Below are 23,900 nucleotides of genomic sequence, written 5' to 3'. Positions count from 1 at the left end.
TTTGTCACATGAAAACATTCTGTCTGAAATAATCTAGTTTCTCACTGACAGCATGTCACCATAAGGACTGTTAAAAGTTTTCTACACCAGTAATAAACCTCAAGATGCCTGTCTTATTAAGTAGATAACTCTGGTGCCTGTGTGCATATAAACATCTTCCATGCTTTCACTTTTTGACTTGTGCCGCCTCTGCAAGCTCACACTGGCACAGGGATATTTTCATGCTAACAAGCTAGCAAGCAGTATATAATGTAAGCTCCTGCCACTTTGAGTCATCTTTTCTTTCCTTTACATGTTTTTGCCACCAGTTACCTTCTTACAAAGTTGCAAGGAGCAGTCAAACATTGACAGGATGAATTTAGGATGAGGTAGTTAATATTGTCCACTGCCTATGCTGCCCTACAAAGACGAGGAGCAGTAACTACACAGAGACTGTATTTAAGAAAAAAAGTAAAAGTTTTAGGCTGAACCAGCACGCCATGTAACACATTTAAAGATTGTAATTCTTTAATTTTATGCCTTTTAAATCTGTTTATTTTACCTAAATAAATCCCTGGCATAGGACACACATAATTCCTAAACAATGCAGATACTGACAATGATTGGGTTATATAATTTGTGAATTAAAGGAGTATCCACAAAGTAAGTTTGAAATGCTAATTTGGCATGCTTTTAATTGTGCCAGTTGTAGCCCCGGCTGAACCCAATGAATCCATGGCGACATTATACATCTTTTTTACATTTCCCAAAGAATTATGGGAACTGTACCAAAAGTACAAAGTAAGAAGAGCAGTAATTTGAGTTTCAAAATGAATTAACATTAACTCCTAAGATACAGACACTCTCCTCATTCATATACAGATATTGGCTGAGTCTTTCAAATTTGAGGACATACATTTCAGACAAATAACCCAACAATCTGAAACTTTTTTGCAAATTCATTCATTTCTGAGGAGCTAAACCTATTCTGAAAATACATCCAATGAATGGATAAAACATGACTGTAAAAAACCTACACCAAAATGAGGAAAAAAGCTTTGGTTTCAGAGGGTTTTAAGTTCATAGTTCATAATTGTGCTTAAATGTATGTGAAGCTTAACCACAACAAATTTATGACATTTACTGCTACCTCATTAAGCTAGGCTAATTACCTTTTAACAGGAGCAGTTTAGCCATTTATTTATTCCACCATAATGATTGGTCTTTGCTGCTGTCTTATTTATGTGGGATAACTAGCTAAATTACCAGGACGGTAAATTGTTTGTTTTTTTTTTAACTTAAGATAACAGCTACGGAAAAAAGCTGATGAATTTATCTTTAACCACCAGCTAGCTCTCTGCCTTGATTAGTTGGGTATTTTATGCGCAACAACAGATTCAAGAGCCCAGGATTACCCAGCCAGAGTGCAATTACTGTGTTTGGTTAGTCAATTTTCACGTTTTCCTACATGTTGTTTAGTGCTGATACCAGTTGAACACTTGTGATGCCCTGAATGACTAAGGCTTTTTGAATCTTGGAAACTTCAGCAAATTAGAACTTGAGAAGACTGATTGCATGTGGGGGCGTGAACTACAATCACCACTGATGTACATAAATAGATGCAGATGAAGTAGATGTTGATCAAGGTCTGACTTGGTGTTTGCTGGGCCTTCTCAGGACTCCTGTGATCTATCAAGAGAGACACACTGAGTCATTCGAGCATTCTGCTGCAGATGAGAGTCATTTATCCTCCTTTCCTAGTCGCTTACTGCTCTGTCTTTGTCTTAATGATGGTTTAAAGCTTACCGAAAGGGCTCACTTCTCAATTTTAAGCTTTACTGAACCATCTTTGCCGTCGGGGGTGATCATTTTGGGAGTGGAGCTAAATGGGGCGATACATAACTGACCACAGAGATGTTTTAGAGATGAATTTGTTGCAGTTTCCTGAAACAGTCCAAAATGAGCATTATGTGTACTCCTGCCAGTATCATGTATTTGCATATTAATGTGTGAACTGCTACCCAAGGTATAATGGGATGTTATGAAAAAGACCTGCTGTCTCATTGTATCCCTCCCTTGATTATTTCTAAATGTCAGATGTTCAAAAACAGTAGAAAAGGCCATTGAACTGCTGTGCCTCTATGGCCAACATCATTGGCTAAAATGTCCATCAGTGAAGAGGTTGACAGAGTGACTGGTAATTTACTAGGGGAAATAAAACACTGTTAAACATTGATTTAGATGCAAACGAATCCATTAAAAAGGCAAATGAAAGAGGGGAATGCATTACAGCTCTCGACTCTTAATACATGTGTGTGTGATAAGGGGTACATTTATGTCAATAGCTGTGTGAATGACGAGTCGAATTTCTGTGGTGATTACAGTGTCTGGGTCTCCTCTAATAACAGTCCCGGTGACCTCTCTGTCAGCGGAAAGGTGAAAATTTGGATTGGAAGTGCTTTCTTTAGACTACCATTCATATTCAGTACAAAAGTTGGTTCGAAAAGGGCAATGACACACTGAGCTGTTGTTAGTTAAAATGAATTGAATTACTATAGAACTTGTTCCAACTTGAATAGAAAACTAACCAGAGGTGGCATTTTCAAAGGTGGGAATTATCAAACCCACAGGTAATCAAACAGCTACATCCAGGTTCCTAAATGTCGTTTGGTCGCAGAGGTCCTCTGCTAAAAACAGGTAATTTTAGCTAAATATACAACTTGGCAAATTATACATCATTAGATGGAGTTAGTTCTGCAGCTGTTTCTCAGTGCTCATGTTTGTTAGTCAGCACCTGCAAAACACCTATGACAGTGTGTGTTCAGTGTTCCTTTTCAAAAATAGCATCATTATAGGGAAGCCAGTCATGGCAATTTTAGTTAGCAGATTACTCATCTTTGTTTGGATAAGTGTGTTAAAGTTAAACTTGCTGGTGTCTGTTTATCCCGTATTGTTAAATTAAACTGGGCCAGAACAAATTATCTTGCCAATCACATGACACTCATGGGTGATGTTCCTCAAATGCAGGTGGCTGACTGACTTGTCATATTTGGATGTAATTTTCTTGGGCAGTCTCGCCCTTCAGTTTTGAAACAAACTTAGCAGTGAAAGTTTAAATTTGTGATCAGCGACGTGTGCATGTCACAACACCATGACACTTAGCTGTGGCTGAGAATTAGGAAAAGGATTGAGTTGGTTATATTCTATACTTTTTTTGCTGTCAACAAATCCGATAAAAAGACCAAAACCAACAATGTGTTTGTCCATCTCTCGATGTTTTCCGACTTGTACAGCCTGTCTGTGTCACACAGTCCAAAGCCTATTGGTTCCCACTAAAAATGTGAATCTTTAAAAACCAGTCAAAAATGTATAGATTCATTTAAAAAAAAAAAAAAAAAAAAAAGGCTAAATTCTCCAAACAGCTTTGCACTATGTTGTTAGCAAACATTGTGTGAAAGAAGATAATAGTGTATTTGTTTGGGGCCATTTTCAGCCGCGTATTTGGTGTGCTATTGAGTATGTCTGGAACCAGGGCACTGTCTTCTCGTAGGCAGTTGGATTCACAAATAATCCTGAGATCACACGAGAATCCATCCATCAGGCTTCAGTCTATGAGTGTGCGGCCCAAATACAGTGGTACCAAACCAATCAGTGTCTTTTGAGTGAGTACTGTCAGCTATATGGGCAGTTATGTAAGAAAAGTATTTCTTCATTAAAAGAAGACTAAAGAACAGCACTGAAGGCTCTTCTCAATGGAAAAGTTGTTTTCACTCTTCTCCTGACCGACTTTGGTAAGAGTTTGACTGTGATATATGATTCGTTATGAGACTGGTTGAATTTCTTGATAGACAGATGGTTCATCCAATCACCTGCTGAGTTTTTTTTTTTTTTTTAAAGTGCCTGCCCTTTGCCAAAAGGTTTCCAACGACCAAATCCCAGATGGTTCTTTCACAAGCCATCTGGCACAGTCAGGTTAGCTGTCTGTGGAATCAATTGAAAGCTACAGTGTCCATGTTCACAGTTAAGGAAGATGCCACCTCCCTGTGCAAGGATATGGCTCATTTATATGTTTTTTAACGTCAGGCTTTGATGCACAGGCAATACTTGATAAGGTTGTGTTAAGCTTGTGTTTTTAAAAATAATGTGTTAGTTTAATATATTATATGTTATTATATATTGTTACATTATACCTTTATCTGTTGGCTCTTTTTGAAGGAATGGTGTGGCCATGTCTTGAAGTAGTGGTAGACTCATAACCTTGCTAGCTGTAAACCTTTACCGTAAGGAGAAAATGTCACCATGTCAAACTGTCATCAAACCCACGCAGCTCACTCCGTTGTTCACATGTAAGGAACTGGACTGTGGAAGTTTCTTCTTCTGCTGTGACAGAAATCTATGAAAGACTTTTAAAGTTTTTTTGGTTGATGTGTGAGCCCCAGATAGGTTTAGCTGTACTTGAGAAAAGTTGTTTTCCATGATCAAAAAGACTGAGCCCGGTCAATAGTTTGGAGTGGAGATAGCAGGAGTGCATAAATCAGAGCGCACAAGTAATCGAGAGAGTGTCAGTGTGGGTGTGTTCCTTGTGTGTGTGGAAATGTGCGATAGTGTGAGTGTGGTTTTTGATGGAAGCGGGACAGTTGCCACTTTGACTTTTTTCTCTGCTTTCTCAATTCCTGCCTTCCTCATCAAACTGTGACAAGTCCTCTGAGACATCTCTCCTGCTGCAGCTTTCACACAGAATGAATCACATAAACATCAGATAGCTGGGATCCTTTCATATAGAGTCCTGCTACAGTACATGAAGATCTGTACTATAGACATCAGCAGATTCTTCATGCTTCGAGAAGGACTGGGTGAATACGTGGAGCCGTTGGCGAGTGATATAGTGAACCCCACTTAAATTCTATAAATGTTAAAATATATGTGGTTTATTTCCACCTTTAAAAGCTCATATTTTCATCAGCTAGCAAATATATTGCATTGTTTCTTCGGCAGTAATGCCCAATTTTTCTCACTTGAGGCTAGATGAAATCAATACAATTCATGCAAATAAACAGTTTGTATTTGTTAAGAGAGCTGCCAATGAAAATGCATTGATTTTGCACCAATGAGCCTCCTTTACCACCACCTCCAGCTGGAACAGTGTCGAAAACTGTGATCTGGAAAAAGAAAGAGTTTGTGGTTTCTGCTAGTAAGCTGAAAGGTCAGGGGAAAGGTTTGTGTACTGTTTGTACAGGTTTGTTTATTGTTCATATAACTTGTGTCGCAATAATTTTATTGCTGAAATCCAATAAGGCAATGATTGAGATGACTGGTATCCTGGATCGGATTACCAACGATATCAATGCACGTTTTTTCATACAAGTTGCATATATTTTACGTTATAAGCATACATACAGATGTGATGTTTTAGTGGTAGTTTTATTTAATATTTCATAGTGAACACAATTAAACTTGTTTTATCTTAAAAATCTTATCTTAATCTTTTATTAAGAAACCATTCCAACAGAAAATTTCAGTTCGTTTTGTTTCATGTATTAATATTCAACCCAAAAAATATATATTTTATATTATATCGTGGTCTCAATGGTAAACATCTATCACTGTAAAAAAAAAAAAAAAAACTCTTTTTAATATTGTAGCAGTCACTTTGATATTACATAAAAACTTAATGTATGTATGTATAATGCTGTTTCAGGTGATTTATGATAATGGCTTTTAATGTATCAGCTTATGCTTCTGCAGAGTGTATTCCACTTTTTTTTCAAGACTGAGATTAAAATAAACCATAATAATATTAGGGCATATCCACTGCATGAATTCTTTCAGGGGACCTTTTGAGGAACTCTTTACCTACGTTTTGACCGGAGGAACCAGGAATTAAATTGAGTTCCTGTACGTTAGTTAGTTGATTGATCGGACACAGACCCTTGTTGCTGATATAATTTGTGTACAGCTCGTATGTAGTACAAGGGACATCACATCTCTTTCATTTATTCGTCCAACCAAAGTAAATCCAATAAGTCATGAGGATCAGTTTGTGTCAGTGTGTTGTGGTGTGTGAAAACACAAGACTTTTTCCTGAGTTTAGTTCCTGTGGTTCTAAAGTTTCTATATATATAATATAGGGATGGCAAATTGGTCACAGGTGGATTACCAATATCGAGCTTGTTTCAAGTACCTGCAGGTTTATTTTAATTGGAAATGTAAATCAGTTGGAAGCAATTATTGCCCGGAATTGGAAAACCTAAAAAAACATTTAAGAATAAGCATAAACGTCAAATATGGGTAATTTGTAGTGAATTGCTTAGAGTTCCCCCTTCCTTTCCACAGTGTTGTTTTTACTACTTCTTCACTGGGAGGGATTTGGAGCGAGTAATGAGCAGCGTTTCTCCTGGTAATATTCATAAATAGCCGTGTTACTTTCTGTCATGTTAAGTGCTGTCATCAAACATGGTCGCCTGCCTATTGCACCTGCAGGTTTTGAAGTAAGGTGATCAAACGGTTCCGATCTGGAAGTGCAGTTAAAGTGGTCTGAGAGAGAGCGAGAGAGCGCGAGAGAGAGAGAGAGAGAGAGAGAGAGAGAGAGAGAGAGAGAGAGAGGTGACATTCAGTGATCACCAGAGCCAGACTGCTGCTGGAAAGTGTTTTAATGGTGAGCTTGGACCTGCTGATAAGATTGTGTCATGGGTCGTCACCAAAGGCCACCGCGGGTTAATAACATCCCCTCAAGATGGCACATGAACTGTCCCATCACGCCACACACACATTCAGCTGAATACACACTTACTCAGACATGCCCACACACATATCCACAAACAGTACATGGTGACAGTTAACAGTAAGAAACTAGCTGGAGATGGTATATTTTGCTCTCAATAACAGATGCATACAAAACAGCAAAGATGGGAAATAAAGTATTTCTGATTCTGAAATGATTAAGTATTTAAATGGTGAAGTCTCTTTCTGAAACAACAACTATTACATATTTAAAGCAATACAGACGGTCTGCACATTAATTCATAAGAAATGTGTGTAATATCTCTGTGTTTTGATGGACTTGTGCCTGCTGGTCAGGCTGAATTCTCTGTTTTCAGCCTAACAATGACACCACAACATCCCCAAATGTCATGCACCATCTCACTCATTAGTTTATGCCTGAGAAAACTCCCTCCATATTTTTTTTTTCCTCCTTTGCGCCATTCTGGGCTGCATCCTTCTCATACGCCTCATTGCCACTGGCGTAAGTAATATCCAAAGAGCAAGAAGGACAAATACATATTGAAATAAAGTCATGGCTCAGAGAAAATTACATTTTAACATTGTGTTGATTTTCATAGCCAGTACAAAAATATCAGCCTATAAAAAGTATTCACGTTATGTTTTATTGTCTTACAACATTGAATCGAGGTTGATTTAATGAACCTTTTTGACTCTGATCAGCAGAAGTCACATAACCACTTAAATGAAGATGTGTAGTCTTGTAGTACACTGAAAACTCAGATCCTAGTGAGCTAGCAAGGAGACTAGTATGTCATTATAAAGGTATTATAAAGGTCTCCAGTCATTTTATGTGGGTCTTTTTTAACCTGTGTTAATTGGTTGGTTGGCTGGAAAAGTGGAAGTAACACAAACTGCCCACTTGAGGCTGGCTACAGAAGGGAGTCAATCGCCATAACGTCCCATATTAAAATACCCAACTTTACAGCAGAAATAAACATGTTAACAGCCTGGTAAAAAAAACATTTTTGGTCTCTAAATTTCCCGTTCATGACAACTGTGCAGAGTTTGAATTTTTCTATAACTCACCCCAGCAAGCAGGCTTCATTCGGCCCACCTCAGCTCTACCCACACTCCATGTATCTACCCATTTCTGGATTAGCCGGGAGCCGGCAAAGCCGACCTTTGGCGTCTACAATGAGCTTTGCAACAACTCCTTGGACACTAATGGGTGACATCACGAAGACTACGTCCAATTTTAATTACACAGTCCATGGATTCCGCTTAAGTATTTGTTTGTTATTGCCCCAATATGATTCTGAGAAAACATGTGAGTACATTCTGATGCACACAAGCTCTCTAAGTACTTTTAACTGCTTTTAAACCACCTGTGACACAAACATGGGGGAGGAATGGACATGTTGCAGCGATAAAGGAGGGGAAATATGGTTGCAAATGTTCTTTTTAGTCCTCACTTTTAGACATTACTCATCTAATGGTTTGCTAATGAATATGTGGACTCTCTGTTTTCATGAAATTTGCCAAAAAACAACAACACTCAATTAAACCCACCTCTGTTGGTAATTCATTGTTCAGTTTTGCGTGGATTTGTTGGTCTCAGATGATATCTGACATTCATTTATCTGATATGATTTTTGATTTTAATTGATTGAAGTTTAGTCTTTGTTCTTTTAATTTAATGTCATCATGCGGTGTACTGTAACTGATCATCAACCAGATTGTTTTTTCTTCTACCAGGAATGACCAAACTTTGAAAGCAATCTTATTGTAGCGGGAAAAAAACCTGGTGAAGTTATTGAAAGCAAAGTGCTTCCAAAGTAATCTCACCGGGCTGTTAGTCTGTCTCCTCGAGTTAGTCATCTTTCACAATATTGTCCTTAATTAGTTCCTTCTGTTTTCTAACTAATTAACATGCTCAAATGTTTGCTGGGTTTATGAACACAGATGATTGACTTTGCAAAAAGTTACTTCAGTAACCTGGTTTTGCATGTCAACATCCTGTCTCGATAATGGTTGTAACGCAGTAACATTGCAGGGAATGAACAACCTGATTAAGATGGCTGATTGCTGTAGTGTCACCGTTCTCTGCTTTTCTGCCCGTGAAATTAACAGTGCAGCTAGGACCATCATCATTACTCTCCTTTTGTCAGATACGACTAAGTGAAAAAGAATGAGTCTGACTGAATTTTTATTTTTTGTGAGGGTGGATTTATGGTCTCATATGTATGTGAAGTTGCCAGTAATGAAGCAGTATAGTGCATCTCTGATCTGGTGAAAATCTACTTTGTATTTAATAAAGATTTTTTATGTTTCACCTATCAAAGTTCACCTTTGATAGTGAATGCCAAATCACAATTTGATATGAAAACAGCTGTACAGCCACTGTGCATTTCCAATGCGGCGTCATTTGCATTTTATATTCCTTTTCTGTTATCTAAAGGGTGAACTACTGAAGCCTTGCAAAACATCCAATGACTTTTTTGTCCCATTGTGTTCTGGTATGGCAACTAATCAGCTGGCTTGAGATTGTTGTATGTTCAATAGTTGAATGACATTTCTTCCTCTTACTCACACATGAGTGAAACTTTTCTATCTGACTTGCAAACATCCCATTCGCTGGATTATCATTGCAGTGGTAAAACACATGGTAGCTGTATGAAGTTTCACAGTCTCACTTTACAGTGCAAGATCTAAGAGTCCAGGAACCCTCTGATCTGTGGGCCCAGTAGTGCCTGCATTCACTGTGTGGCAGTTAATATGTGGTAATCTGATTAACTGTTGGTTCGTAGATGAGAATATGGGAAATCACTCTAAAGCTCTATATCAACTGAAGTCCCTAAGCATCTTGTTGATGGTTTTGTTTTGTTCATGCTCGATGGATTCTTGCCAGTGCCATTAGGAGCACTAGGAGGACAGACAAACCTGCATTTCACACAGATTATCTGTCTCGTATACTACTGTCAGGATATAGACAAAGCAAATATGACAAAAAGTTATTTTTATAAAAATCACCCATTGCGCCTTTAAGCTAGGTCCTGTTTGATTACCTGATCTGGAGGCCCTATCTTAAAAGGTATCCCTGTGTGAAAATCTAGCTTTGAGGTGGTACTGATACACCACAAACTGAACTTGCAAGATATCTGACAGAAGGAAATCTTTTAATCATAGAAGAGAATAAAAAGCAGTTAATATGAGCTTCACATCAACAGCTTATATAAGAATTCATCAGTGATAACAATCCAATAATATCTTATTATATTTTGTCATCTACTACTTCTAGAGTAAAATTATGAAAGCAGGACTTTGACTTGTAATGAAGTAATTTTACCCTGACATATTGCTAGATTTCAGTACTTCATCCAATGTAAATTGCAGACATTTCGGTAATTTCCTAAAAATCTCTTACATACCAGCTTGCTTTTAGAAAATAGTTAGGACAATTTCCATCGGAGTAAACTGCAGGACCCATAAGATAAAGCATTAACTGTGACCTTCTGTGTATAAAATAGATGTCAACCCCTTCTCTCTCTGTCTTTTTCTGTCATCCACAGGGTGTAGGTGCTGACCCACACATTGCCCTGGCTCTGCCACCCGAATCCAAGGTGGCCAAAGAAAAAGCGGAGGAGCCCTCATTCCAACTCCTGGACGAGGAGATGAGCATCAGGATAGGTAGAGCTGGACCTCTTTCAGGCAAGCCTCCCTTCATATACCCACATCAACTTTTGCAATTTGTGCACAGATTTCAGGAAAAAAAACTGGTTTATTACACGTCATCAAAAAAAAGCATAAAGCACTACAGCTGTAGCCACTGTAGTCCCACTTTATTTGCATCTGATCCAAAGGGAAAATCAAGTTTCAGGCACTGATGCAGAATAATGAAGAGGGACTGCATTGGCTACCACTGTAAAATCTTATCTGGAGTTTCTCTGATGGCTTCTTTTCAATTTCCTGATTTTGCTTTTTGCTGTTGGCTTTTCTCTGTCTACCTCAGCTGTCCATCTGTTACACTTATTGGGTGTTTTCCTAACTTTAAATGCTTTTTCAATCTGGATAGCTCTTTAGAAATGATCATCAGCGTGTTTTCTCGGGTTTGGGACACTAACCTTTTCTGCATGCAACTGTCTCACACATTATGCACATTAAGTCACATACATACATGTACTGAAAACACATTAACATTGTCACACTTGTCTAGAGTGCTTTAGAATTTGCAGGCTTTTATTGACATTTTCTGTCTGTAAGACAACAAACAAACTAATTTTGGGCTTGTGACACAGTGAATCCAAGGAGCTAATAAACACATCTCATCCTCCAACAAATAAAGGAAAGATTATAGCAGGATGGGCAATTACATGCACACTGCATACGCATCTACAAAAGAGGGCAACATGGTGAAACATTTTAGAACACATAAATGCAGAAAAACAAATTAAGTGGGAAAAAAAATTTTTTTTTTTTTTTCAAAGAGGCCAGTTGTGTGTGCGTATGTGTGTGTGTGTGTGTGTGTTAGCACACTGATATTGTTTGTTCGTGGCAGATAAATCAATGTTGTTTCCTCGCCTCACTGGCTGGCAGTATTTTAGATACAATGACATCTTACCTGCTGACTGGCTCTCTGTGAGAATATTAAGTGGCTCTGCATCATACACACTCTTGATTCTCAAACCAGATTATACGCAAGGATTAGCAATGCAAATAGTGAAAACTGAAAACATGTTGACCAGAGAAAAATATTTCTGCCTGGTGTTAGTTTCATAGTGTTAGAAGACTATGTTAGGGTGCACACCTGTAGTGTAGTTATATTTAGTCATATTTAGAAAGGCTTTTTACAAACCAGGAAGTGAAGTCAACATGAAGTCATGGACTTGCATTTATACAGCACTTTTGTTTTTCTACCGACCACTAAAAGTGCTTTACCTCACTTCTCTCATTGACCTGTTCACACATGCATTCATACACTGGTGGCAAAGGTTGCCATGCAAGGTGCCAACCTGCTCATCAGGAGCTATACAGAGCTTCCTACCCAGAAGCGCTCACAATGATGCTGAGCTAACGCATACACACACATTGACGCCACAGCCATCAACAATGTGGGCTTCAGTATTTTGCCTAAGGCAAAAGAAAAAAATAATTCTTCTGGGATATTCTAGACATATCTGACTTGTGTAAATCTACAAAAAAAATTTAATTTGAAAGGCAGCAGCATTGATTTTTCAGCTCATATTCCACTGTATTTAGTAAACAGAATATTTCAGATTCTAAGACAGTTTATAATATACAGGGAATAAATGGACTGTAGCAGCAGGAGCCTGCATGCAAAAATAGTTTTTCCTTCGCAGTTTTGTCTTTAATTATGTAATGTAATAGACCCTTTTCCCCAGCAAATATTTTGACGTGTCACAGCAGGAACAGCACAAGTGGAACTAACAGCATTAACAATGGCTCCGTTCCAATTAAATGTCCAGTCAGCCACCTCAACAAGTCAGCATACACAAAAGCAGAGCTCTGAAACTTGCACACCTAAGCTGCCCATTAAATTCATTAATGTTATTAATTACACCTCTGCTTTTACTGCTAGCATGCAGAACTGTCTGTTTTCAAAAAAGCTTATTGCTAAGTTAATTTATGCAGACATAAGTCGGTGTTAGATAGCAGCCTGAGCATTGCCGATTAAACGGTTTAGGTATTTTTTGATTGTCAATTCCTTTGTGACTGTAAATGCTGTCTGAGTCATTTTATCTGAGTCACTCCTCCTCGTCATTTGCATTATTGTCACGGTGACCTCACATTAAAGATGATGGTAAAGACATTTTTCCATCATTTTAAATCACCGGGGAGTTTGGCTGGGCACTGACGCAAGAGCTGTTGTCAGGTAGAGCTGCTGAATGTCAGATGTGAAGAAAATTCAGTGAAAGGTCTTGAGTTGCTTTGATGTTATTTTCAGGGACATATCACAGTTAGCAGTTGGAGGTGCTCAACTGAAAAACAAAGGCAGAAAGAAACTCTTGAAAACTTGTTAAAATTGAAGGAACTTCAAGTTTGCACTCAGACAAAGGAGTAAGATGCATATTCATGAACAGATAGAAGGGCATTGTTCTGAAGAGCTACAATTCAAATAATATTTCAAAACCCTCGAAAAATAATATAGTATTGTCAAACATGGCCATGAGTCCCAGCTTCCCTCATTGTTTACAGTCATGGTACATTTTCCTGCAGCTCCAAAGCACACAGACTGAATGTATATTTCAGACGACCTTCTACAGATCAGTTACAAATTTCATTGCATCCCTGTGGCTTGCCTGAGGGCGTCCGAGGCGAGTCGCCAACACAGTAAACAGAAATGTGCACACATATATATAAATCAGTTTGATTCCCTTGGGAATCACATTGTGTTATAAATCACTGCATGTTTGACTGTGCTATCCAGAGTGCCGCATATCCAATCTGCTCTACACAGAGAAATATGAAAGTAGGAGTCATATTTGCTGGTGCCTGTGTAACTCAGTCTATTATGCTGTTTATACATCAAAAGCAGTGAATGTTTTATCTAAAAAAAAAAAGGCTGAACTGCCATACTGTGAAGGAGTCAAACGGCTCCAATAGAACAACTGGGGCTTAACTGACACTTTTAAGCCCAGCCTTCATTTCACGCTGGTCCCTCAGAAATATATATAGACACGGTTAAAAAAAGAGAAAACAGAAAAAGAAACAGATATATAGCAAGTGTACAGCAACACACAATGATACAAATGTGTAAAAAAGCAAATATAGACTACTTTAAAGTAGCTATCACAATTTTTTTACTATTTCCCTCATCCTCAAAAACCAGAACAAACAATCTTATATTCTTGCACTCCTACATGGCACATTGCAGTTGACAATAACAGTGGCAGATATAGCACCCCAACTGTTAGTGTTTACAGTGGGTCCTTGATATTAGACAAAAGTAGACAAAATCAGGCTTCCCATTTCCATCCAATGGCTGTAATGACATCTTTCACATGCAGACTTTTTCAGACATTGGCTCCACGAGTTGGTTGAAAAGGCTGTCTCAAGGCAATTTCATGTTCCCAGCAGACTTTTTTTTAAAAGGAGACCTCTCTAAAGGGCTCCTAAATATGTACTTGACTGATGTGTTTGGCAAATTTAAGGCTATCTTAAGTTTGGCTGAGGTCGCTTTGGTGTTCTCCATCAGAGCAGGACAGAGCCACTGATATTAGCCTACAGTCTGATATAGCCTAATAGCATCCAGGACCTTCCATACAGTGGGGAAATACTAGTTACACTAGCTACACTGCATATGGGCTATTATGAATGGTGCTCTTATTAATGTATCCTGTAACCCCCAAAAATAATGTACTGTAGTATACAATGCCGCTGGCTTTAGAAGTGAGGCTGGGTTATGAAACTACTGTGGTAGTAAGCTGGTTAGGTGGATATGCTAATGTTTGCAGCAAGTACTCCACTGAAACGAGTATCAGGTATGAATAATGTACTTTTTACAAGTATGAGTATCATCATGTGCCATCCAGACTCTTCACATACAGAGCATCTCTCGCCCAATTCACACAAATTAAACATGTAGAAAAATCCAAAGCTCGGCAGGCCTGCTGTGCCTAGTTACGGTTGCTAGGCTGTGATAGGACATTTGTCTATTGGGGCAGGGGTCTAACGAACAGTCAACTGCATCTGACTGAGAGCTGCATCTGACTGAGAGCTGCCCCCCCGACGACAACTCTATCCTCAGATCAATGGCCATCCTGACATATGCTCATGTAACAAATGCTGACTCATGTTTCCGCAAAAACAACAAACTGGTCACAAACAGCTAATTCATTTCAGTCACAGCTCATTAGCATCAATGTCAGAGTCCCATTTTTCTTGTATAGTACGTCAACAGCCACAGAGGAGAAGCTGATTATAGCTTCAGGGCTCATGCTATGATTATTGGTTTAAACCTGAGGGCTCAATTCTCACTAATTCACCTTGTATGGAGAGAGGAAGACGTGTGAGAAGTTAACATTGCATCATGTCGAGTCCTGCTTACTGCAGAGCGCTGTAATTGTTCAGAATTGGGTTTACAATACGTGTACGATTCGGGGTGGATGTTCAAGGTCTCTATATGGATGTTGAATGCTTTGCTTGTTTATTAAGAGAGGAGATATGGGAATTCAGTATTCACACACACATATACACAGCCTGTTGAGGGCAGCACCTCTTTTTGCATCTCTCTATTTTGTCCGGCAATGCTCCACAGATTTCAAGTGCACAAATGACTGACCGTTCTGTCCTTAGGAAGACACTGTCTTAGTTGATGCTCAGCGGATGTTCCCCAAGCTTAAGACTGACCTTGCGAGATGTGACCTGCCTGATGTGAAACTTTTACACTTAGACACACTCACACACACCATACACACTGTCTCGTTGAATAGCTCTTTTAAATCACATACAGAAACTTATTCCAAATCTGACATCACATCATTTAACATTGGTATTGCACTCTTTCATATACTATCACACACTATACCTTCTCTGTCTTTCAATGTCCTTCAGTGATCTTTATTTTGTGGGGACATGTTTCTGCCTTTAAATTATTCAGGATTATTAGTGGTTTAACTTTCTTTTCAATCTTAAGATTCTTGAATAATTTTGTGGGCTATTTCCTTTTGTCCTTGACTTCATCTTAATATGAATCTGGTATGTTTTCAAGTGCCCTCTTGGAGCAACAGTAACTGCTTTTTCAGCCATCTCAGAAGATAAAAAAAAAATCCCATCCCTTTGATCCTTCAGATGTGTGGTATATGAATGTGGATGGTATGTATTGCCATTTCCTTATTTTGATCCACTAAGCCGCTTAAAACTAAACTTAAATTGCATTTTCACTGCCAAGACAGACATCTGTTCAAAGTATGAATTGATTTTCTGTTCTGAGAAAAGAGCTACTGGAAGCCCTGCTCGTCACAATCAATGAAACTAGAAGACTAGAAAACATGATTTGAATTGTCATTTAAAAAACAAATGTGTTCATTTCTAAAGCACAGCTAAAATGAAAAAACTAAAATAATTTAGCTAAAACTAAAACAAAAAACAAAAGGGGTCAAATATATTTATTGAAGTGCATATTTCATTTTTTTTATGGATTGAGAAATTGAATTGTTAATTCCTAAATGAAACAGGTGATGAATCTGATTTGTGAGTAATGGAGGTCCATTACTGGAGCATGGCTCTGTTTCATTGAGAATAACCTTTTAAGGTTGTATAAATTAGATTTAGAACATTAGTATAGCAACAAGAAACTATTTGCTACGAAAGACATACAGTATCCTTCCGGTCCAGACGTACGAGCATATTCCCATGTGCAACTATTGGTTTTGAGGACAGAGGCTGAGAAGAATGTTGTGTCAGTGAAATAAGAATTTATTTTGACCAAACCAGAGTTTGTGATTGTTGGAACAGTGGGAAGACTAAGAAAGATGTTTTGGTGAGTTTTATTTTATTTTTGTCCACTATGAATGAAGCTACCGTTGTTATGATGATATGCAAGGTACCGTTTTTGTCTCCGGACTCTGGTTGAGAGCCATATTGATTTATTTCTAGTTAAACCAAAAGTCAATTTATGTAGGGATTTTTTCAGTGAAGTTAGAAAAACAATTTGCCTGTGAATGGCAAAAAACAAGTACTTTTAGTTGACATACTTTGACCAGTGCATTTGTCCCCAAGGACATCTTGCTCAGTACATTAGGGGTTTATTTTGAGTAAACCAGAGTTGGTGATTGTTGTTGGAACAGTGCAAAGGCTAACAAAGACCGTTTTGGTGAGGTTTATTTTGTTTCTGTCAAGATTTAATGAAGTGTGTTTTATGAGCTGCAAGGTAAAATTAGTGCTTTTGTCAACAGTCACTCTTGCTCATTTGTTTTAGTCTGAGATGCAGGTGCCCTAATGCAACATCTAGTCTGAAAGTCATACACAGCACCTTTAAAATCACGCCAGCCCCATTAACACCACACCACTAATTACAATAAAAAGATCTGAAACATTACACATTTTATCAGGTGTACCGATGATGAAACACCATGCATACGTCATGTGCGTGCATGCATACCTCAGACCGTGCATACACTTGTTTTCGGCGCATTGTGCATATTTGTCATGCAAAATTCCAGCTGCTCTGGCATTGTTGGAGAGCTTTAAAACTGGAAAGCCTTTCTGAACTCAATGTTCACAAATTGAATTCAAATGAGACAGAATTCAGTAGGGTCCAAATGACAGACCGACCTCATCCAAATATGCCCGAGGATAATTAAAGCAAATCCAACATGTGGTTGATTCAACCAGCCCCTAATACAATAGGCACTGGCAGCAGATGAAACACCAATTAATAAGCACCCACGGTTGAAAAGAGTAGTGATAACTGTTGTTTTGTTAAATAACAGATTTTTTTGTCGCAGTGTTTATGACGCAGCACATGTTCAAATCCACTTGTATTCACTTAGGTATTGGACCTGAGACCCACAGCTATACCTGACCTGATTGGACAGAATTTGGATTGGGACCCAGCCCGACTCGGGTCTCGTAAAGTTTGCCATTAGCTTGGACTGGGTGATTTGGAGAAATATAATATTTCAGTAATACATCTTGACGTCTATATGTGATGGTGTTACATACAATATACATAATCACATAGTACGTTTAAACACACTGTCATCCCATCAAATCAAATGTGTACATAGTGTTTTATTGGAACAAAATATTGTTTAAAGTCTATGAAAGAAATCAAATTGAACAGAATCAGACATGAACTGTGATCCATGATATCATAAGACAGCATGTGAATTTTGTCCCAGTAGAATGTTATGGCAGGATGATGAACAATAATATTGAATTACTGTGCAATCCCTATTGCCAGCTAGTGAAGTGAGCATTGAGTCTGCCAACTTTAGATACAGGCGAGTTGTCTGACTCTACAAGACATGAAGCATGTTTAATAGATCAGTGCTTTGCATCCTGCTGCTCTCCAGGTATTTGAAGTGGCAAGAAGCCCCTTGTAAGCATGTACCCACTCAAAGATGCATGAATTCACACATACACACATGCAAGCACAAAACTATTCCAGTTCCTTCTAATACTTAATGCATGGCGTCCTAAATAATTCAGTCAGCATTAGGAGGAATCAAAGTGTGCCTTATGGCGTTCTGTTTATTTAGGTCTTCAGACAAATGGGATTGGATTTGAATTTCTTAGTACGTACTGAGGACCAAATACCGTGCAGAATATGAACCTCCATACTTACATTTCCCTGTGTGCCACCTAACTTAATTAAATAATGTAATGTCTTTTTATCATAATTCTTTTCATGCCTTAGGGCAAAAGCTGCAGCCAACGACATGACCTATCTTTTATAATGAGGAGATGATGCCATAGTTGTGATCAGAGGGAAGTCTTAATGCATTTTACCAACCACATCGTATTTCGGTGTGTTAGCTTTTCTGGAAATATTCTGACAAGATGAAGCAAAAAAAAAAAATCTTGTTAGAGTCTAACTACATGTATACCATGAAGGTATTTAAAGGAGTTGTTATAGCCACGTACAGTAATGTACAAAGAGTTAACTAGTGTAGCTCCATGTCAGCCTTCATCAAAATCTCAAATGTGCCTGTGGATTTGTTCTTGATAAAAAACAAAAAAGACAATAAAGCTATTACAAACAGCTCATGCAGCAGAATCTCTGTGTTTTGAAGCCAAATAATTGCACTTGCTAACCTGCTTGCATACACACTTTGACTTTGTTTTCCCTGACCTAAGGGAGTGAATATAATGAGAATTTTTATTTTGGGTCTAACAATTCCGTTAATGGAAAATGCTGTATGAGGTTCTTGTGATAGATAATGCTGAAACAGTCCAACGGACAATGTTGTATTGTGGCTGGGTTCTCAGGAGGTGATTTTGTTTTACACACAGATTAGTTGAAATGTTGGTAATACAAAGTTAGGGTTATATGTTCACCAGGGTTTTGATTGAGGCTAAAGGCCAATATCATAAGCCATGCACCAAACTGTTGGATCACTGTCAGCACACTTACTTAAATGGATCGGGTATCAGCCAGATCCAGGTCACAGTTATTCTTCTGCTCCCTGTAGGGTTCAGATTTTCTCACCAAAGTGAATTTTTGTATATCTTTTGGGCCAATGTGTTGAATGCATTTCCTTACCCAGAAAACATTTGCAGCACATCTTTTTGGAAGAATTTGAAACCCACTACATTCATGTTCGATTACTAGTAGCCATCTTCTTGCCTTTGTTGGCACATTGCTACATTTCTTGGCAAGTGATTGGCACCATCTGTCAATCAGTGGATTAGCAAATACAGGGGCCCACCCTTAGAAACATTGCCTCATAGTACTACTACTGGTCAAAACTCAACTTTGCTGTTGTGAGCTAATGCTGTTAAAGCTACAGCTTATACTAAATCATCAATTTGAACATGTGCTTCATACTAAATGCATTTTAATGTAAAGGGACTGGTAGGTCTACTGTGAACTGTGACATTCAGCTTTTGCTAACTCTACCAAAACTTGACTCAATATAGTTTTTCTGCACTTTTTGTTGGGAAGTCAAGACTATTCCCTTAGCTGTGGCGTGGACACACAGAGGACAGCGAGTGCTGCATTGGTTCTGTTCACAGTCTAAAGATTCTACCTGTAGTCAACATCAGTATGAACAGTACATGATGGTGCATCTGCTCTCAAGTCAGGATATAGTAAGGATTTCACAGGAAAAGAGAACCCTGGCATGGGGCTAGTACCCTTAGTTAGTTTGAGACACAATACTAAAGTCCCTGCAGGGTTCATAGTGCAGTTTTTTTAGGAATAGTTAGATCATCATAGTAATGGGGTGTTTGTAGCACACAGATATTCTCAATATAAAATATTTGTCATTATTTTAAGTGGACATATTTGAATTCTCCTCATTTTTTTGGGAATAAAATCTAAACTCGTAATACTGCAGCTATTTCGCATATTTTCCATTTTTCAAAGGAGGACAAAGCGGTGTCAGGACATATTTGCTAAAACAACGTCATGCGTCTGGTTTGGCATTTGCCTCAGGAGTGGTTCACTGACATTTGAAAGACAACGTTGCTAGGAAGCATTTATCTACTGTACTTCTTTTTTTTACACCATTCAGGATTTGGAGGATTCATTGGGTTGTTATGTTTGTCTTCCACTCAGAAAGTGGATGTTAGTTAGCCTAGCTTGCTAACTTTGGCACTGATTCCCACTGGTCGTCGGCTTTGTTCATGTTACTTCAGCCCTACACTGAACAGCTACAGTATAACATTATGACCGCCTGGGCACCCTGGTGGTCAGAATGTTCTGCAGCCCCATACCAACAAACTGTGATCCACTGTGTGTTCTGACACCTTTCTATCAGAACCAGCTTTCATTTTTTCAGCAGTTTGAGCTACAGTTGCTCATCTGTTGGGCGGCCAAGGCTCATTAATGCACGTGGGGAGCGATTGCTGGCCCGTGTGTTCCGAACCATGACCCTGTCTCTGGTTCTTTTCCTTCCTTGGAGCGCTTTTGATCGGTACTGACCACTGCAGACCGGGGACACCCCACAAGAGCTGCAGGTTTGGAGATGCCCTGACCCAGTCGTCTAGCTATCACAGTTTGGCCCTTGTCAAAGTCACTCAAATCCTCCCGCTGCCCATTTTTCCTGCTTCTAACACATCAACTTGAGGACAAAATGTTCACTTGCTGCCTAATATATCCCACCCACTGACAGGTGCCATGATAACCAGATAATCAGTGTTATTCACTTCACCTGTCAGTGCTCACAATGCTATGGTTGATCGGTGAATACACTGATTTGTATCAACCTGCCTGGCTCAGGTTAAACCCTTTAACAGGGACAGAGGTGGGCGGGGGAGTAAAAATGGCAAAAGGGACACTGCTGGGAAGTAGCAGGGTCCTGTTTCAGGACTAATCAATTACATGGTATCAGATCAGTAAACAGACTCACATATTCGCCAATACCCACTACCGCATTTCAGGCAATACTGGAGGAATTTCAGACACTGGCATCAGTACTGTAACAACTCTACATGGAATCGGTAAAGCTCCAGCTACAATAGGTACAATTCATCTCTCGAGTGTCATTGTCAAAGAACTTTGCAGCTGTTCTGAGATTCAAACAAACAACCTTCTGGCCAAAAGTCTGCTGCTCTATTCTCTGCACTGCTGTTAAATTTCCTGTCGGTGTGTTTTACCCCAGTTCATTGCTTTTTGATGAGGGACGCCATTGCTTCCTCCTCTTCTGTTCGGCCTCAGAGGACAGAGGAAGGTTTGATGAAGGTGATATGGAAATGGATGTTCCCTGTAGAGTGAGACCAAAGGGGTAAACACTCAAAACTCTCAGTGACTGGGCTTAGTGTTTCACCAAATGTGCATCTCCCTTCCTGTATTATTTATGTTGCTCATCTCCCTCATTCTGCCTCTCTTCCTTTCTTTATTTCGCTCTCTCTTTCTCTCTCAGGCTCACATTTAAAGAGAGATAGAAAACCTACCTTGTTCTTGTTCTCATTCTTGTACTCCTATTTCTTTTGGAGTGTGTCAATCCTGAGATGTTTGAAAGGAATGGAAACCGCAGCAGTTAATTAGTTGAAGAAATCTTTGTGAAATCTCTCCATGTCTTTCATGCTCAGCAGGTTTCTTGGCAGACACTGAAATCAGCAGGTTGTCCAACATGACAAAGCCTGTGGGTCCACAACTTTTTTCTCACTGAGAGGCTAATTGATCTAATCTTTTCACAAATCAAACGGTCTACCAAGACTGTGAAACTTCAATTGCAGATTATAATTAGTCTCTTTGAGAAAACCTGAGGCATTTTGAGTAATGATGATTGTTTACAGCCTCACTGATGGAAAGTAACCAAGGGAAACAGAAAGATGATATCACAAATCAATGTTCCATGTGCCAGGCTGTTTCATTAGATATATTCAAAGATTTTAATTAAGATTAAATTATGAAAAAAGTAGAGTAATCAAACTCTGTAACATGTACACAGCATAGATGATCAATACCATCCATATGCATGTTTTTATATTTCTGATTATCTATGTAGTCTCATCAGCTGAAATGTAATAAATATCACACCTACACTTACATCTAAACTTGCTGCAACCTATAATTTATACAACACTCAGTTTATTGCTAATTCCTGCTCACTGGAGTTGATTGGCAATTATCGGAGCAGGAAAACAGCGCGAGTGGTTGACATTTAAGGATCATACTGGTTATTTTGTACAGTGCAATATAATGCTAATTGATAAGAAAATGCTAATTATAAGTTGCAGACGGTTTTGATAAAAAAAAAAGTGAGGTGAAATAATTACACAGGCACTCCACTGGTTTTCCGCATGAAGAGCAGTTCTCCTCATGGGGGTTACTACTTGAAAAACGTCTTCTGTGGCTCTGGAGGAGCTTTGTCAAGTCTGACGAAGGTTTGAAAATACATATGGACTTAGCAGGCAGGGAGGATCTGTTTGCATTGTGGTGTAAGCTGCTTTGATTTTGCATTTCCTTTTTTTCTGTAATGTAAAGGACAAATCCACCAGCAGACATTTCAAAAATGTTTGCGATGCACCTTGCGTATTTTGATGCATTTTATTGGAGCAATGTAGAAGTTTTCTTTCTGCAAGGATTTTTCCATCATTGATCAAGGGCATCTTTTTCCCACCGTACCTTGAAAAATAAAACCCCAAATGTGTTGTTTGCAGCCCAAATCTCCCTGACTGATGGATAAACATCAACCTTTCATTAGGTGGTTCTTCAAAGGCATTTTGTGAAATGTAAGAAAAAAACAAACTCAAAATGCAGGCAGAGACAAAGTGGGTACATCGAACAGGTAAAAGTTGATTCAAAGCATTTATTGTCATATGGAGCAATAAGGAAGTTATCAATGCTATGAAATTCTTCTTTTGCCATGTCTCAGCCTGGTGCTGTCAATATTCAATAAAAATCTTGTTACTGTACAAGTACAGTAAACTTGCAGTGCACTCAACATCAGCTATGATTCTACAGAATTGATTATATAGCAGGTTATAGATTATGGATTGTTTTAACACTTTGACAGGATCAGCAGCCAGAATGTTACTGCTGCTTAGATTATGATTTTATCCTTGTTGTTGGCTCATGTTTATATAATAAATAATATATGAACAATTCATAACAGAGACTAGTTCTATAGTTGCTCATTATTAACATGTGCATGTTTCATAAAGCAGTTATAATATCTATTATTTACTCAGAAGGCAGTTGAGGAAGACTACGGGTTAGCAAAGTAAAAAGGAAATAGGGCAACTGTTTACAAAAATCTGTTTGCAAAGACATTATTTAGTAGGGAGAAAAGTGGCAGTCTATAAAAGGGACTAAGAGGGAGAGGGAGGCTTAAAAGCTGCATACAGAAAAAGTAAGAGACAGAGAGTTTGGTTTACCTCTAGATATGCCCCCCATTGGGACAATAGGTTGCCCAATAGATTTTAAAGCCCCCACTTTAAAAGAGAGATGTAGAAATTATAGTTATACAAGGAAATTCAGCATCAGCCCCTAGGCGGAATGGTACCCTAAACATGTGCGTAAACTCCACGGGGCACCGGGGGACACATTCCTCTCCCCACCCAATTTACAGAGGTTTAAGCTTATACTTTTCTGTGTTTAATTAAACTTGGCTGGGTGGAGGCAGTGTTCATTGAGCATACCAGTACCACAAAACACACAGAATATACTCTACACAAATGTATGTGCGTGTGTTTGCACACCTTCCAGTAAAAAGAGACAGCTGATGTAAAAGAAGCAGACAGAGAGACTAATACTAATACTATGACTAATAAGGTGTGGGTTCGAGGTGAGCACCAAGACACTGAATTACTCAAACACTCACAGAAGAATATTGCTAGCAGTATATTGTATTAAAGTTCATTTTCAGTTTGTAGACCTGGCTAACAGCCAACCTCCATATTGCCAAATGTTCTTACACACACCCTCTCTCACGCACTCATTGCCCACTCAGACCCCCCAAAGTGTCCCTATAGGCTGTATAAAAACGCTCCAGATGTGCTGCATTTTTGTGGAGGTTTATTAGAGAAGCATGGAGGAAGCAACTCATTCCCAGGTCTAGACGAAA

At 38.7% G+C, this 23,900-nt stretch overlaps 1 protein-coding gene across 4 annotated transcripts in view; it reads left to right on the top strand.

The window, feature by feature from the left end:
• The window catches only part of LOC127373479 (zinc transporter ZIP11), a 120,061-nt gene that overhangs the window by 59,319 nt on the left and 36,842 nt on the right, over positions 1-23,900 (top strand). For 3 of the 4 annotated variants that reach the window (XM_051417991.1, XM_051417992.1, XM_051417993.1), the window contains exon 5: positions 10,272-10,410. In XM_051417991.1, the coding sequence (XP_051273951.1) occupies positions 10,272-10,410 (139 nt within the window). The remainder of the gene's footprint in view (positions 1-10,271; positions 10,411-23,900) is intronic. The other variant, XM_051417994.1, reaches the window with a different exon arrangement.

The sequence above is a fragment of the Dicentrarchus labrax genome, unplaced genomic scaffold (assembly GCF_905237075.1).
Source record: "Dicentrarchus labrax unplaced genomic scaffold, dlabrax2021, whole genome shotgun sequence".
Lineage (NCBI taxonomy): Eukaryota > Metazoa > Chordata > Actinopteri > Moronidae > Dicentrarchus > Dicentrarchus labrax.
The sequence above is the reverse complement of the archived record's forward strand: the minus strand, read 5'-3'. Positions and strand labels throughout refer to the sequence as shown.